Below are 15,379 nucleotides of genomic sequence, written 5' to 3'. Positions count from 1 at the left end.
ATCATCTGCACTATTTAGTATCTACCCTCAAAGTCTCAACCTTTGCATGTAAAATAACCAGAGGGAGAGAGAGAAAGAGAACTAAGCCATAAATTAATAATCATTCAAATAAAGGACCCAACAGAGAATCTCTAAATAGTTAAATAAAAAAACAAAAAGCTACTGATGACATTCACTGCAACTTAGTCTGATGATACTGAAGCTTATTCACATCCCAAGCCACTCTCATAACTCCAAACTTCAAAGTCGCCTCTCCGAAAGTCCTCCCAACATCATCAGATCCGTAAGGGATGATCATTTTGCTCCAATCATATGACCCACTAAGCTCCAATACATCAACTACGCAAACATGGCTTGTCTCCAGGCTTAAACCATACCATTCACCGTCTGTTCTCAGCACCATTCCTTTCCCAATCTCGTCTCCTCTCTCGTCCATAAGCCTCACTTCTTCCCCTTGCTTTATCCTTTCTTCTGATGACGATGATGATCTCATCACATTCTCTACTGTTTTCGGGTTTTCCGGTGCAGTTTGATCTTGTAAGGAGGCTAATGGTTTCTCCTGCCAAGTGTTGTTTTCATCTCCAGGACTCTCTGGTAAATCCCCTGAGCTGTTATTGTCACGAGCTGGGCCTGTTTGCTTGTTTGCTCGAGCTAGTTTCGCTTTTCTGTTATTCAGCCTGAAAATAAACCCATCAAATGTCACATAACGAATATTGATTACAAGATTCTCTTTGCAGTTGACAGAGAGAACAAAAAAAAAAAAAGCAAAGTACCAGTTTTTCAGCTGCGATGATGTAATGACCTCCGAACCCTGCACATTGGCGTAAATCAACAAATGCAGCGTTTGTAATATCGGTTGGAAATTAAAAAGAGCAGAATTCTTGAACTCACATTTTGACTTAATTTATCAGCCCAAAGCTGTATCAAAGCTGAATTCCGCTGCATGTCAGGCTCCTCAGCAAGCGCCTTCTCTATCATCACCATTTGATTGTCATTCATAATACTACGCTTCCGTTTCGCCCTCTGCTTCTCAAAGACCAGGAAGTTTTCAGCTTTCTCATCCTCCTTCAGCTCTCCTGACGCACTGCCTTGCAACAGCTTGCTCATTTTCTGAACCAACTCTCCATCTTCAAGCCGATCAACCAGACTCTTCCCTCTGTTAGAGCTTGTATCTGAACCACTGGTTTCAAGATTGCTTGCATCTGCATCGCTCTCTTTCAACCGTTCGACTATTTCTATCTCCTCGTTCACACCTTGCTTTGTTATCACACCTTCAACTCTGACATCACAATTCTCTGATGCTCCTTCATTATTAAGATTAAGCGGCTCTTTTCTCTCCTGCTTACCAGATGAATTTCCTCCCTTACCTTCAATATCCTAGAGCAACAACATTTGAAGGTTAGAAAAAGAACAATGGACTCAATAAAACGTTGTTACAGCTACTTGAATCAGTGTAACTAAACAGATCATCGTAAACAAAACCAGATATTTGTAAAAGCGAAGTAGAATAGAGCAACAAGCCTTTTTACCTTCACCTGTACTTGACTTTCCTCAAACTCGGAATGGATTAGCGGTTGCAACTGGTCACAAAACACCCTGCAGAAGCAGTATCCCGAAAAAAAAAATATTAATGGCGACATATAAAATGACAGCTTGAGAACTATAAGTCTTTAATATAGTCATAGGTGAAATGTAGAATGACTGAAGAGGGTTTCTGTTACCGCAAAAGCAGGAAGTCTTCCTCGTTGAGGGAACTAGGGATCAAGGATTCCGCATGGCGCAACAGAGAACCTACATATTAACAAATATCCATCCAACGAAATCAGCAAAACCTGTATATATAAGATATAAGTGTCTCGGGATAGAGATAATACCTAGGTTTTTGCAAACACCAGTGCCTCTCTGTGCCACAGGAGTATATGAAGAGCCTGGTAACATCTTAATTAATATGCTTGAAGGATCTTTTCGCAATCCACTCATAACATTCTGAACGAAACGGTTCCTATCCTGTTCTGCGGATATTAACAGCAAATAATACACATAGTAACACACGAGGTAGACCAACGATATGAGACAGGAAAATGAAGAAGGTAGAGACGGAAAAAAAATCACCTTGGCAGATGTTGGGAACGAAACAGTGAAGATTTGCTATCATTTTAATAAATAAGGATGTTCGTTGATGTGCATATGAAGACATGGTAAGGTTATTTTGTAAACTGAGCTTGAATTGAGGTATGACTGATTGCCCAGAAGATGATAATAAACTTAAAACCCATCCGACTGACATAAAAAGATCGTAATCAACATTCGCATCATCCTCCCTTGAAGAAAGATCAGAAGAGCACAACATCGANTTCACCTGTACTTGACTTTCCTCAAACTCGGAATGGATTAGCGGTTGCAACTGGTCACAAAACACCCTGCAGAAGCAGTATCCCGAAAAAAAAAATATTAATGGCGACATATAAAATGACAGCTTGAGAACTATAAGTCTTTAATATAGTCATAGGTGAAATGTAGAATGACTGAAGAGGGTTTCTGTTACCGCAAAAGCAGGAAGTCTTCCTCGTTGAGGGAACTAGGGATCAAGGATTCCGCATGGCGCAACAGAGAACCTACATATTAACAAATATCCATCCAACGAAATCAGCAAAACCTGTATATATAAGATATAAGTGTCTCGGGATAGAGATAATACCTAGGTTTTTGCAAACACCAGTGCCTCTCTGTGCCACAGGAGTATATGAAGAGCCTGGTAACATCTTAATTAATATGCTTGAAGGATCTTTTCGCAATCCACTCATAACATTCTGAACGAAACGGTTCCTATCCTGTTCTGCGGATATTAACAGCAAATAATACACATAGTAAAACAAGAAGGTAAACCAACGATATGAGACAGCAAAATGAAGAAGGCAGAGGCGGAAAAAAAATCACCTTGGCAGATGTTGGGAACGAAACAGTGAAGATTTGCGATCATTTTAATAAATAAGGATGTTCGTTGATGTGCATATGAAGACATGGTAAGGTTATTTTGTAAACTGAGCTTGAATTGAGGTATGACTGCTTGCCCAGAAGATGATAATAAACTTAAAACCCATCCGACTGACATAAACAGATCGTAATCAACATTTGCATCGTCCTCCCTTGAAGAAAGATCAGAAGAGCACAACATCGACAAGAAATCTCCATGAGAGAGACACAATACCGCACTGAGAACCATGCTCTGGAGATAAGATTTAACATCGGTCACATATCAAATAACAGAATTTAAGTACTGCAAATAAATTATAACCAGTCCAATGACAGCTCATAGATGGTACCCTGGATAAAGAATCATATGTGCCAAAAAAAAAATATAAAACAAGAGAACTTAGCAGAGGCAAAATTAAGTTGATACTTACAAAATGTTCGGTGAAAAAAGATCGAAAGTTTGAGTCATCCGTAAGCACGTCAGCCAAGCGCATAGCGTTAAGTAGCACAAAACCCATCGGATAGTCAGGAGAAGCAGTAGCCATGGAAGCTTTAGAAAGGCCAAGCCTCAATAATTTAAGAACCTAGATACAGACATATCATCATTGAAGAGGTCAACACTAATTTCACATAGATAAACTTTCCTGGAAAGAATTGAGGAACAGACACTTTAACAACATATGCCAGTTAGGAAACTGTAGGTTTAAACTCTAGAGCAGATATGATTATCACTATCTCAACATCAGCCTTTTGCAATGAGGCTTATTTTATGACTAGTTACAACGTATCAAAACCCGTAAGATTTGTAAATTCTATAAGTAGCAGTGTCACCCAATGATAAACCTTTGAAATCAAGAAGGAAAACGTCCAATCGATTTTAAAGCAGAGCTAGGACTAACCTCTGAGGCAATAGTTTTGGCTAAGTGCAAGTTTCCTGCATTTGCAACCTCGTCAAGGAATGAGACACTTTCCGCCTCAAACAAAAGCTGCAACTGCAGGAACATGAACGTTGGTATCAGTTGCAGACAGTAAATAGAGAAAACTTTGCTAAATTTTACTAGACTTACAATTGAAAGGACTTTTGCTTTCATTCTAGATGTAGAAGCTATAGTAATGGTTGCTCCAACAAATTCAGGTGTAATAGCTAGTGATAGTATGGATTGAGCTAGCATAAGGACGCCACCTTTTCCACACAGTTCCTGAAAGAAGAGTACCAGAAAACCTCATTCTGAGAGTAGTCCTCCATAAAATAATCAATTTAGCAAAATAAATTAAGAACAACTCGTTCTTAAATTGATCCATCACAAGATAATCTAAAATTGATGCATCACAAGATTTAAACACCAAGCATTAGAGAAACCTTGTTCTTAGCGACACGTTCTCTAAACGGTTTTTGTTGGCATAGAGAATGAAGGAACTGCAAAGCAGCTTCAGCTTGTTGGCAGTGGAAGTTAACCTCCCCTAGAGAACTCGGACCCAACTTTTTTGGGGAGTCAGTTCGTTGATACATCAACTTCGCTTTCAAAGACAACACAACACCGAGAACAGCTCCAAAAGCAGTGTCTAAAAACATATCAACCTACATGAGAAAGACAAGAATCACATCAAACTAACCCCAAGGCAATACAACCCAGATCTCAAAGCATAAGCATAATTTCTTTTCCATTCTTTCTTTTTGCCGATCAAGAAGTAATTTCATATGATCTATCCTTTCCTGACATTGGCAGTTCAAGCAAATTATGATATGGTCACAGTTTCATACCTTGGGGTGGGCAAGAAAGACGTGAACAAGATCTTGGGAGGAAGGAGAGATAAACACATGAAACAGGTGGAGAGCAGAAGCCACCAATGTGGCTTCTACTAATGAATCTTTATCCGGATTGACGCTTTCCTGGAAAAAAAAAAAAAGCAACATACATACATGAATCACAGCTCTATAAAGAGAAACGGGAAGAGACAGAAAAGAGGATTTTTAAGAAACGAACCTTTCTATAACGAGGAAGAGTTATCATCACAAAGATGACCAGATCCATCATCTGTGCTGACAATTGCACATCCTCAAGCAAGAGCTATCACAAATATGCAGCAACACAAATAAGAAACAGACAGACATTCTCCTAAATACTGTTCCATAGAGACTTAAAACACACAAAAGAAGATGGAAGGAACCTGCTCGAGTCTAGCGTGACGAGATGTTAAGTCGCACAACGTATGCAACAGTCTGATCCCACACAATATATATCGAGACTTGCCTTCTTTGTTAGGATTCATAAGCAACACCATGAGGTGCTTAGGTAACATTTTCACCATTTTCTCAACACTAATCTACAAGAGCTCCAAAAAAATAAAAATCAGTACTTTACANAAAAAAAAAAAAAAAAAAAAAAAAAAAAAAAAAAAAAAAAAAAAAAAAAAAAGCAGCAAATTGGGAATACCTTTTGCCGTAACCCAGCACCATCTTTAATGAAAAGAGAGAAATCTTCCCCATTATCTTTAAGCATCTTGTGCAATTCCACAGGCTTTCGCCAATGCAAATCTTTCACAGCCGCTACCATGACTTCAGGGTGCAAGTATCGAGGCATGGTACTCCTCTGCAACCAACAGTGACCAAAAGCTTAAATTTTTCTTGGTGAAATCAGCGGACTAAGAATTGTGTGTTGCTGTGATCCCAAGCGTTACAATATATGGGTAGGAGAAAAAGATAAGATAATCCAAGTGTAAGGTGAAGAGTGGAGCGAAATCTATCTCAAGGGATTGTGGCATGACCGTAATTATGTAGTAACGGTAAGGTCAATTTCGTTGACGACACTGAGAGTTTGTTCGTAGAAAAACTCAGCTAAACTCTCTACTCTATAAGCTTTTTATCAGATAAATTATTTGGTTCCAGCGGACCGACGGACGATTTCAAACCCTAACATTATTTTTCTTCCAAATGTCGAAACGATGAAGACAATCACGTGACAAAACACGTGATTTCTTTTTATTTGGTCAAAGTCGTTTTTTTTTATCAAAGCCCAACACAGGTTTTCTATTGAAAAGGTCCAAATAAATTATATATACTCGGCCCAACTTATTGCAGAAAAAATACTTACTTCATTTTGACATGTTGGTTGCTCGTTTCTTTCAGGAACAGGTATTGATGATGATGATGCTCTTTTTTCAGCTCTAGACATCGATCGAGTTATTCTTCGAACATCAGGTACCGATGATGGTGATGGTAATGCTGGTAGTGATGGTGTTGACGATGATGATTCTTTTCTTTCATTCTTGTTCATTCGTGACTAAAAAAACCAAAAGCATAAGAAGAAAAATAAAAACAGAACTTGTTGGTAAGTAAAGAAAATTAAGATCAAATTTTTGACCATAACATTTAAATATTGCATGTCAGTCTTAAACATATTAGTTCTAATTAAACCCAAAATCAAAGATATGGTACCGATGATGGTGATGGTGATGGTAATGTTGATAGTAACGGTGATGGTGATGTTGATGATGGTGATGCTTTTCTTTCATTCTTGTTCAATGGGGACTATAATCAAATTCATAAAAAAAAAAAAAAATGAAAAAAAACTTGTTGATTAGTTAAGAAAAATTTAGATCAGACCACAACATTCACATATTGCATGTCATTTTCAAACATATATGTTCTAATTAATAAACCCAAAATCAGGATACATTGAAGTAATGAATCTATATCTAGATAATGAAATCTTGAATCTTTTATTACTCGCTATAATATCTGGTAAGCCACTACTATTTATTACCAACCAACAATTTTAGTTCTATGGTAATTTAGTGATTTAAATTTGAAATTGATGACATGAACTCACCATCTAGATTACCTCGAAAATTTAAACAGTTGATTTTATACATAAATGATAGACAAATCTTTTGAGTTGGGTAAGTAATTTGAAAACAAATACAATCTATAAAAGATCTAATAAATTAACATAGTTTTAAGCTCATAATGAAATGAAAAAAAAAACAAACAACTCACAGGAAGAGAAGATCTTGAAGGCGGCGACTTCATCGCACAACCTAAAACATAAACCCTAGTGGTGGAGAACCTAAACGTTTTTTTTAGTGTGTGGTTATTATATACTTATCACAAATTTTTGTTAAATCGGTTTTGTTAATGAACTGATTTTAAGCTCATAATGAAATGAAAGAAAACAAACAACTCCCAGGAAGAGAAGATTTTGAAGGCGGCGACTTCATCGCACAACCTAAAATGAAAACCCTAGTGGCGGAGAACCTAAACGTTCTTTTTAGTGTATGGTTATTATATACTTATCACAAATTTTTGTTAACCCGGTTTTGCTAATGAACTTTTGGTTCACCATTTTCACTAAAGATAAGAAAGGGGAAAAAAGAATCCATGTATCATAATATAATTGGTCATTTATATTACACGATAAAGAATTTTATCCAAACAACACATTTTCCTATAAAAAGTTTGGTTTATTATTATATTTACTTTTCTAATATATATTTTTTTACATAATAAAAGGAGTTATCAAAAGAAAAACAAAGCTAATCTTTCATTCTTGTTCAATGGGGACTATAATCAAATTCATTATAAAAAAATTGTTGATTAGTTAAGAAAAAATTAGATCAGACCACAACATTCATATATTGCATGTCATTTTCAAACATATTTGTTCTAATTAATAGACCTAAAATCAGGATACAGTGAAGTATGAATCTATATCTAGATAATGAAATCTTGAATCTTTTATACATTTACTGGCTATAATATCTAGTAAACTACCACTACTTATTACCAACCAACAATTTTAGGTCTATGGTGATTTAGTGACTGAAATTTGAGATTGATGACATGAATCCACCGGCGATATTACATCAAAAATCTAAACTGTTGATTTTACGCCACAAAAATGATAGACATGTCTTTTTAATTGGGTAACTAATTGAAAACAAGTACAATCCATCAAAAATCTAATAATTTAACATAGTTTTCACTCTATTATGAAATGCGAGAAAACAATCAACTTACCGGAAGAAAAAATCTTGAATGCGTCTTCATCACACAATATACAATGAAAACCTTAACGGCGAAAAACCTAAACGTTTTTTAGTGTGTGGTTATAATATACTTATCACAAATTTTTGTTAAACCGGTTTCGTAAATGAACTTTTGGTTCACCATTTTCATTAAAAATAATAAAGAAAGAAAAAAAAATCAAACCCACGTATCGTAATATAATTGGTCATTTACATTATGAAAGATTTTTTATCTTGACAACACATTTTTTTCAAAAAAGTTTGGTTTATTATTATATTTACTTTTCCAATATAATTTTTTAATTTTTATTTCAATAAAAGAGGAATCATTAGAAGAAAAACAAAGCTAATCTTTTTATTGCCAATCCAACAATATGTGCTATCAAAGCTTGCATTCTTAGTTTCTTTTTGTTATGAAATACAAAATGAGAATATGTGGAAACAATGAAGTGACAATAAGATATCCAAAAGCAAATGTCAATTTGAAAAAAAAATCTAGGTGATCCATAAGTGAAACGCCACGTCAACAAGGATGAACCAATCAAACAGAGTGGCATTATAGTAGATTCAGAGAAGTTATCAGGGTAAAACGTGATTCCCATTAAAGGTCACATTAGATATATTAAAAATAATAATATAATAGAGGGAGAAAAAAATTTGAAATGAATGGACCGTTGGTTTGAAATCCAACCAAAAAGACAAAAATTTCAAAAAACAATTAAAATAAAATTTTAAAAAAGAATAAACCTTTTCGAGAATTTCAAAATCAAATTCACATCCAAAGAGAGAAGAAGAAGAAGAAGAAGCACAAAGCCCAGAGTCAGAGTGAGAGAGAGAGAGAGAGAAAGAGAGAGAGAGAATCTGCGAAAACCTTAATTGTTCTCTTGTCTCTTCTTCTACAGTGTGAGTAGTTTTCTCGATGACGGGGCTAGTGATGATGACTAAAGGCGGAGGTTGCGGCGGAGGAAAAGGAGGAAGGAGAAAATCGATAGCGGAGGTGGAAGAAGAAGAAGAGGAAGAGCAGAATCAGCAACAACTGTCTCTCGTTGAGTTTCTCTTAACGGCGCTTCGTAAATCCGTTGTATCTTGCCGTGTTGACAACCGGCAAGACGACGGCGGAGTCGGAGGCGGAGGGATATCGTCCGCCGTTCATCACATGGAGATCGGATGGCCAACAAACGTTCGACACATCGCTCATGTCACCTTCGATCGATTCCAAGGCTTCCTTGGTCTCCCTCACGAGCTTCAAGTTGAGATCCCTTGTCGAGTCCCTAGCGCAAGGTATTTATTCAACTGTGAGATTGATAAAATTTTAAAAGCTTTAGAAATCTGAAAACTAGATCTGAAAGGTTTCTCATCTTGATTTAAATTGCAGTGTGAGCGTGTTTGGTGTATCTGCTGAATCGATGCAATGTTCATATGACGAGAAAGGGAACAGTGTCCCAACTATTCTATTACTCATGCAAGAACGGCTTTATTCTCAACAAGGTCTTAAGGTAATTTGGAAAATTGAAATCAAAATTAACGATTTTGTTTTGTTTTAGAGTAGTTTTTGAATTTGATTAGAGTATATATATACAGGCTGAAGGGATCTTTAGGATAAACCCTGAGAATAGTCAAGAGGAGCAAGTAAGAGACCAACTTAACAGAGGTGTTGTTCCTGACAACATTGATGTGCATTGCTTGGCTGGTCTTATTAAAGCTTGGTTTAGAGAGTTACCTTGTGGAGTCCTCGACGGTCTTTCTCCTGAGGAAGTTCTCAATTGCAACACCGAGGAAGAATCTGTTGAACTTATTAAGCAGCTTCAGCCAACTGAGTCTGCTTTGCTCAATTGGGCTGTTGATCTTATGGCTGATGTTGTTGAAGAAGAAGAAACCAACAAAATGAATGCTAGGAATATAGCCATGGTTTTTGCTCCTAATATGACTCAGGTAAAAATGTAAACAAACTTAACCTTGTTCAATTAATATCGCTTAGTGTTTTTACCCTCCTGAAGTTACTAACATTTTGATTCTTGCTTGCTTTGAACTATTTTAGATGACAGATCCATTAACGGCTCTTATGCATGCTGTTCAAGTGATGAACTTGCTCAAGACTCTCATCACAAGAACGCTAGCTGAACGCGAAGAAAATGCAACCGGATCAGAAGGATATTCTCCATCCCACTCATCCAATTCCCAAACTGACTCTGATTCTGACACTGCACAAGACATGGAAGTCAGCTGTGAATCACAAGGCACTGATTCGGAATGCGGAGAAGGAGAAGAAGACCAGCAACAAGAACATCTCAACCACCGCTCTACACATGAAGATGAAACCGAGATTGGATCACTAAGCTCCATAGAGAAATGCTTCTTGAATCAGCTCAACAGCAATGCTAGAGTTTCAAACACCAGTATCACTGAAGACTGGAGCCCTAAAGGCTCTCCACTAGTATCATTCACAGATAACAAAAACAACACTTTGAGCTCAAGCACAAGCGACTAAGATGAAGCAAAATGATCGTCTAATTCAAAGCCTGATCTTCATTTTCCACGTTTTCACCGGTGAACAACCTCATTTCTATGTAGCTCTTTCCTTTTTCTTTCTGCTTAATCTTCTGCAGAGAACAAACAAGAAGGAAGAAAACTGGTTGTGTGTCTGTAAATCAAATACAGAGATTATTATTGTTCAGTTTGTTAGGGTCTTTAGGGATTGTTGGTGAGAAGTCTGATTTTCAGGGTTCAACAAGGGCTGAACCTGTCTCTCGACTGTTGTTAGTAGTCCCTCTCCATGTTTGTGTCTGCGTCTGTTTGTGTTTGTTGTGCTGTTTGGACTTTGTAGCAAAGATAATCTGATCTTTTTTTTTCTTTGATTTTACAACAACCCTAGTTATTTCTTCTAAAGACAACATCAGATAATTAACAAAATGATAGAAGAAAAATTCAATGAATTTAATGTTAATAGATCATAAAATGATTACATGAATGCCAATTGATACACATAAATTACAAATTGTTATTTGCAGAAGAAGAAAAAAAATGATTAAAAAAAGATGTTCAAGTTTGCAGCTATGAGTTGATGGGACATTTTGACCCACAATGAGATTTGGATTTTATACAGATGCATCCAATTCAAGATCGACCCAAATCTTGAACCGGGTCAACCCATTAGCCAGAATGTTTTTGTTTTCTTTTTCTTTCTGTTATGAACTTTTAAGTTGAAGAGAGAAGATGGACTTCAGCGTCTTTTAGCCTTTTAGGAGTTCAAGGAAGGATTACTACTCTGCTGGCCATTGTTATTGTCTCTCTTAAGCTGGACTTTCAATTTCTTACCGCCTAAATGACGACCATTCATCATGTTAATAGCGTTCTGAGCGGCTGCTTGTGAGTCGTAACTAACAAAACCTGCAACCAAAAGCAAACAACAAAAGGAATGGTTTCGTTTCTACCTTCACAATGAACCAGTCTTAAAGAGCAAAAACCAGACAAAAGAGAGCTTACCGAAACATTTGCTTACACCAGTGGCTTTGTCTACAAAAACCTTGGCGCTCAGAACAATACCGAAAGGTTGAAATGCAGCCGCGAGTTCGTGATCACCAAATTCCCGAGGTATGTTATAGATAAACAGATTCGCACCTTCGGGGCCTGAAGAAACCAAAACAACGTTTTCAGGTCTAAAGGAATGAGAGAAGAAAAGATGATAAAGGTAGGTTATGATAACACTAACCTTCGGCTTGAACCACGGAACTCAAACCAATGCCTAAAGGTGTTGTTGACATGCCAGTGTTGCCAATGCCAGGTAATATAGATCCAGGGGAGCTACCTAGAGGGCGAGGACTAACAATTCCTCTGGGATAAGCCAATGGAAAAGGATGAGCTCGTACAGCAGGATAACCAGATCCCATGTAGTTTGCAGGAGGCATAGGAAAGTTTCTACGTGCCAGACGAGGTGGCACGGAGTCAGGTGATGTTCCTTGCAATGCGTTGTTATTGGGAAATGCAGCTTGGTTCTGAATTGGTGGTAGCATGTAACCATAAGTTCCAGGAGGCTGCTACAGAAATAGAAACGAAAATAATTATAAATTACAAGATTGATGAAGACAAATCTTATACAGCTTTGGACTAATGAAGTATTATTAGGGTTGCTTACATGATAACCATATCCATTATATGGTGGAACATAACCCATTGGTAAGGCTCCAAACAATGAGGGATTTGTTGGATCACCATTCCCTAGTCGAGCGATGTGAGATTGAGCCTTTTGAAGTCTTCTTGTGTGTCTTTCTCGTTCTGTGTCTGCCCATTTGACAACTAAAGGAACAGTCGAACCCTAAGAAGAGAAGATGATGAAATTTTTAACACTACACACAAGTCTGTGTTACAAATGGCAAGTTTTAAAACTAGCAAAAAGCATTGAGTACCTCCATTTTATGTTTTCCGTTGATGGATTCCATGGCAGAAACAGCTTGTTCTTTAGTCTCATACTTAAGAAAAGCACAGCCTAACAACAACAACAACCATAAAAAAGGTCAAAACTTGATTAAAGCAATACTAAAAAAAACTAAAGATCGCAGAGATGGATTAACCTTTGCTTGTTTGTTGAGCACCTCTTAAAATCTGTAGATCCCTTATGGTCCCATACTTGGAGAATAAAGATTGAACTTCAGCTTCAGAGACATTCTTTGGAAGCATACCAACAAAAAGCTTATGTTCTGAATTGCAGATTACAGTAACAAATACAACCATCAATTATGATGTTACAAGGGTCAAAAATAGAGAACAAAATAGCATATACAAGCAGTTGAAATCACTAATATACCTAGCCTTTCCAATTCGCCATCTGCATACTTTACTTGCAATAGACTAGATGCCTGAGCAAACATGAAAAATAGTTAGTCAGAAACAAGCAAGGATCTAAACATCTCGAAAAGGTTATCGACAAAAGACCGAAGAAAAAAATCGAAACACCAAAGTTCAAGATGTTAAAACACACACACACAGAATTCATCCTAATAAAGTCACACTTTCAATGTCGCATATTTTGCCAATATGTTTCAACTTTTAATAAGAAAGAAGTATCAACCTAACACTTTGCTTTAATGTAAGTGTTTCCTCTAGAGTTTTGGCATTGATCACATTTTACCACTGATCGTAGTTTCTTGGGTTTGAAGGTAACATTACAAAACAATGTCATAAAATTCCAACAAAACTTGACTGTCAAATCAAAAGATTAGTAGATTCTGATTCGAGTAAAAGGAAAAAAAAAAAAAAAAAATTGATGTACACCAAAATAGAAAAGAAACGCTTCGTTCAAAACATGTATGCAAATCACAAATTTGCCTATTCTGGAATCAAACAGAAACCAAAACAAATACACACAATGCAGCTCCAAAAATCAGATTAATAATAATTATTTTTTTTCCAGAAAACCTCGAGATTCTAAAACCTGACTTGGAAAAAAATGTTCGATGTGAATGAAATTCAATTATTAAAAAAAAAAATAACTACAGAACATCAATCACATTCAAGCATCTGAATGAAAAAAAAATGTCAGAGAAATAATTATAATAAAAAAAAAGAGTACCCCAGGCAATGTCTTCTTGTTATGGCAAGCATTGACCAACTTATCTGCTTCATCTCTCGATGGACATAGCAAAAAACAACATCCTATCCCCAAAAAAAAACAAAAAAATACAAAAATTAGGGTTTTCGAAATCCAAATAATAATTTCTCGAAGAATCAAACACCACATTCTCGATTTTTTTCTCTTTTAAAAAAAAAAAAGTTTCCAAAAAAGAAAAGAGAGAGAGAGAGAGAGAGAGAGAAACCTCGAGAGGCGCGTGTGATCTTATCCTTGATGATATTGACCTCGTCAACGACAGCGAACTCTTGAAACAATGTTAAGAGCTGAGATTCCGACATATGTTTCGGTATTTGTCCGACGAAAAGCTTTACGCTCTCTTCTTCTTCCCCTCTATTCTCCTCTTTCGCTTCCGCCATCGTTGTCTCCGTCTTCTCTTCTCCTTTCTCTCTCTCTCTCTATTGACAATATGAGGGGTCGTCTCTTCGTCGTCTTCTCTGAGTTTCTCTCTCCCCTCTCTATACCAATATTTTTTTTTTTTGGGGTTTCTAAAAATTTATTTATTTAGCTGAAAGAAGAAGAAAAAAAAAAATCAATTATGGAGGATGAGGGAGAAGGAAGGAAAATGGTGGAAATATGAGAAGTTGGGGAGAATTAAATTAAAAATGTTGACAATAATGGCCCATTCTGTTACGGCTTATTTACGGTATTGCCATTTTACAGCTGTACATATTTTGGCAATGGAGAGAAAAAAAGCTTTTACGATGCGAGGGAACACTTCCGATTGTTTTGTCTCGTTATGGCAATCCCTTCTTTAAATGTCTATTTTACCCTTCCTTTTTACCCGCGTCTTTTATTTGTTTATTTTTTTTTTCTTATAATTCGAAAATGTGTATTTTAGTCAAACTTGTATTTCTGTCAGGTTAATAACATTATAAATTAGTGATGATGATTAGGCTAAGATTTTCAAACCTCTCTTACAATTAGAATCTAAATATAAACTAACAAATGAGGTGTTTGGGACTAAATACATCCCCATCTACTTATAGATTATAAATAATTTAGTAATAGGTTAATAAGTGTGTTCAAAACTAAGTTGCTTTCATATTTTGTGAACTATTTGTTTTTTTGGTTATCAACATATTTTTGATAAATGTCATAACAGAAATGTGAGAAAATAAAAATGAAATATTTAAAAAACTATTTCGTATATAATATACATAAAAATGTAACATAGTTTTTATCAATGTCGTATTCGAACTCGACAAATTCATTTAAAACAACCGTTTCTTTACTTTTGCTTAATAATAATCAAAATATTTCATTTTCTTTTCGTTGGATTCTTTTAGTCGCTAGATTTTACCATTTGTCAGTTACACCCACAATTATTAATTTATAAGAAAAATACTTTTAGCCAAGTGGTTAAAAGTCTGTTTCTCCGGCTTTTTCCATCAAAGTTCAACTCTACTAGATTACGTTACACCGTGCATTATATGAATTGAGTTATGAATCAAGTCTCTTTTTCGTTGGAATTTTTTAGTCGTTAAATTTTGCCATTTGTCATATATATAGCAAATATAAATTTACATGATATCTATGTTTAACCTAGTAGTTATCACCTTAACGGTCCACTTATACAACATATCACACCGAAGTTCGATTCTACTAGATAAAGATATCTTGTATTATATATATTGAATTATGGATTGTATTATATATATGTATTGTATTATATATATTGGAAAATCTGTCAACTACCACAAACACAATCCACAAAATCCATAGCCAAGTCTTGCCAAATATCATCAGGAACAGGTA

General features: G+C 35.9%; 3 protein-coding genes across 4 annotated transcripts; 1 reads left to right on the top strand and 2 right to left on the bottom strand.

The window, feature by feature from the left end:
- On the bottom strand, window positions 69-6,235 carry LOC104707778 (nodulin homeobox-like). The gene is made up of 16 exons (XM_010424201.2): window positions 6,066-6,235; window positions 5,409-5,564; window positions 5,143-5,298; window positions 4,959-5,042; window positions 4,736-4,864; window positions 4,334-4,552; window positions 4,041-4,172; window positions 3,873-3,965; window positions 3,405-3,557; window positions 2,938-3,226; window positions 2,699-2,836; window positions 2,546-2,615; window positions 1,530-1,596; window positions 892-1,377; window positions 774-811; window positions 69-677 (listed from the first exon to the last, which is right to left on the bottom strand). Exons 1-16 carry the CDS (start codon window positions 6,144-6,146, stop codon window positions 173-175), a joined length of 2,796 nt encoding a protein of 931 aa, XP_010422503.2. The 5' UTR covers window positions 6,147-6,235; the 3' UTR covers window positions 69-172.
- On the top strand, window positions 8,819-10,853 carry LOC104707777 (rho GTPase-activating protein 2). The gene is made up of 4 exons (XM_010424200.1): window positions 8,819-9,279; window positions 9,374-9,494; window positions 9,580-9,930; window positions 10,037-10,853. Exons 1-4 carry the CDS (start codon window positions 8,918-8,920, stop codon window positions 10,484-10,486), a joined length of 1,284 nt encoding a protein of 427 aa, XP_010422502.1. The 5' UTR covers window positions 8,819-8,917; the 3' UTR covers window positions 10,487-10,853.
- Window positions 10,923-14,071, bottom strand: LOC104707776 (RNA-binding protein BRN1-like). Of its 2 annotated transcripts, none has more exons than XM_019228609.1 (9): window positions 13,809-14,071; window positions 13,565-13,647; window positions 12,800-12,851; window positions 12,567-12,692; window positions 12,402-12,481; window positions 12,131-12,310; window positions 11,708-12,032; window positions 11,482-11,625; window positions 10,923-11,385 (listed from the first exon to the last, which is right to left on the bottom strand). In XM_019228609.1, exons 1-9 carry the CDS (start codon window positions 13,978-13,980, stop codon window positions 11,237-11,239), a joined length of 1,311 nt encoding a protein of 436 aa, XP_019084154.1. In that variant the 5' UTR covers window positions 13,981-14,071; the 3' UTR covers window positions 10,923-11,236. The 2 variants fall into 2 exon arrangements, with proteins under 2 accessions (XP_019084154.1, XP_019084155.1); XM_019228610.1 differs by having other exon boundaries at window positions 11,708-12,029.

The sequence above is a fragment of the Camelina sativa genome, chromosome 8 (genome assembly GCF_000633955.1).
Source record: "Camelina sativa cultivar DH55 chromosome 8, Cs, whole genome shotgun sequence".
In the NCBI taxonomy this organism is placed as follows: Eukaryota; Viridiplantae; Streptophyta; class Magnoliopsida; order Brassicales; family Brassicaceae; genus Camelina; species Camelina sativa.
Note: the sequence above shows the minus strand (reverse complement) of the source record. Positions and strands in the feature narration are given on the sequence as shown.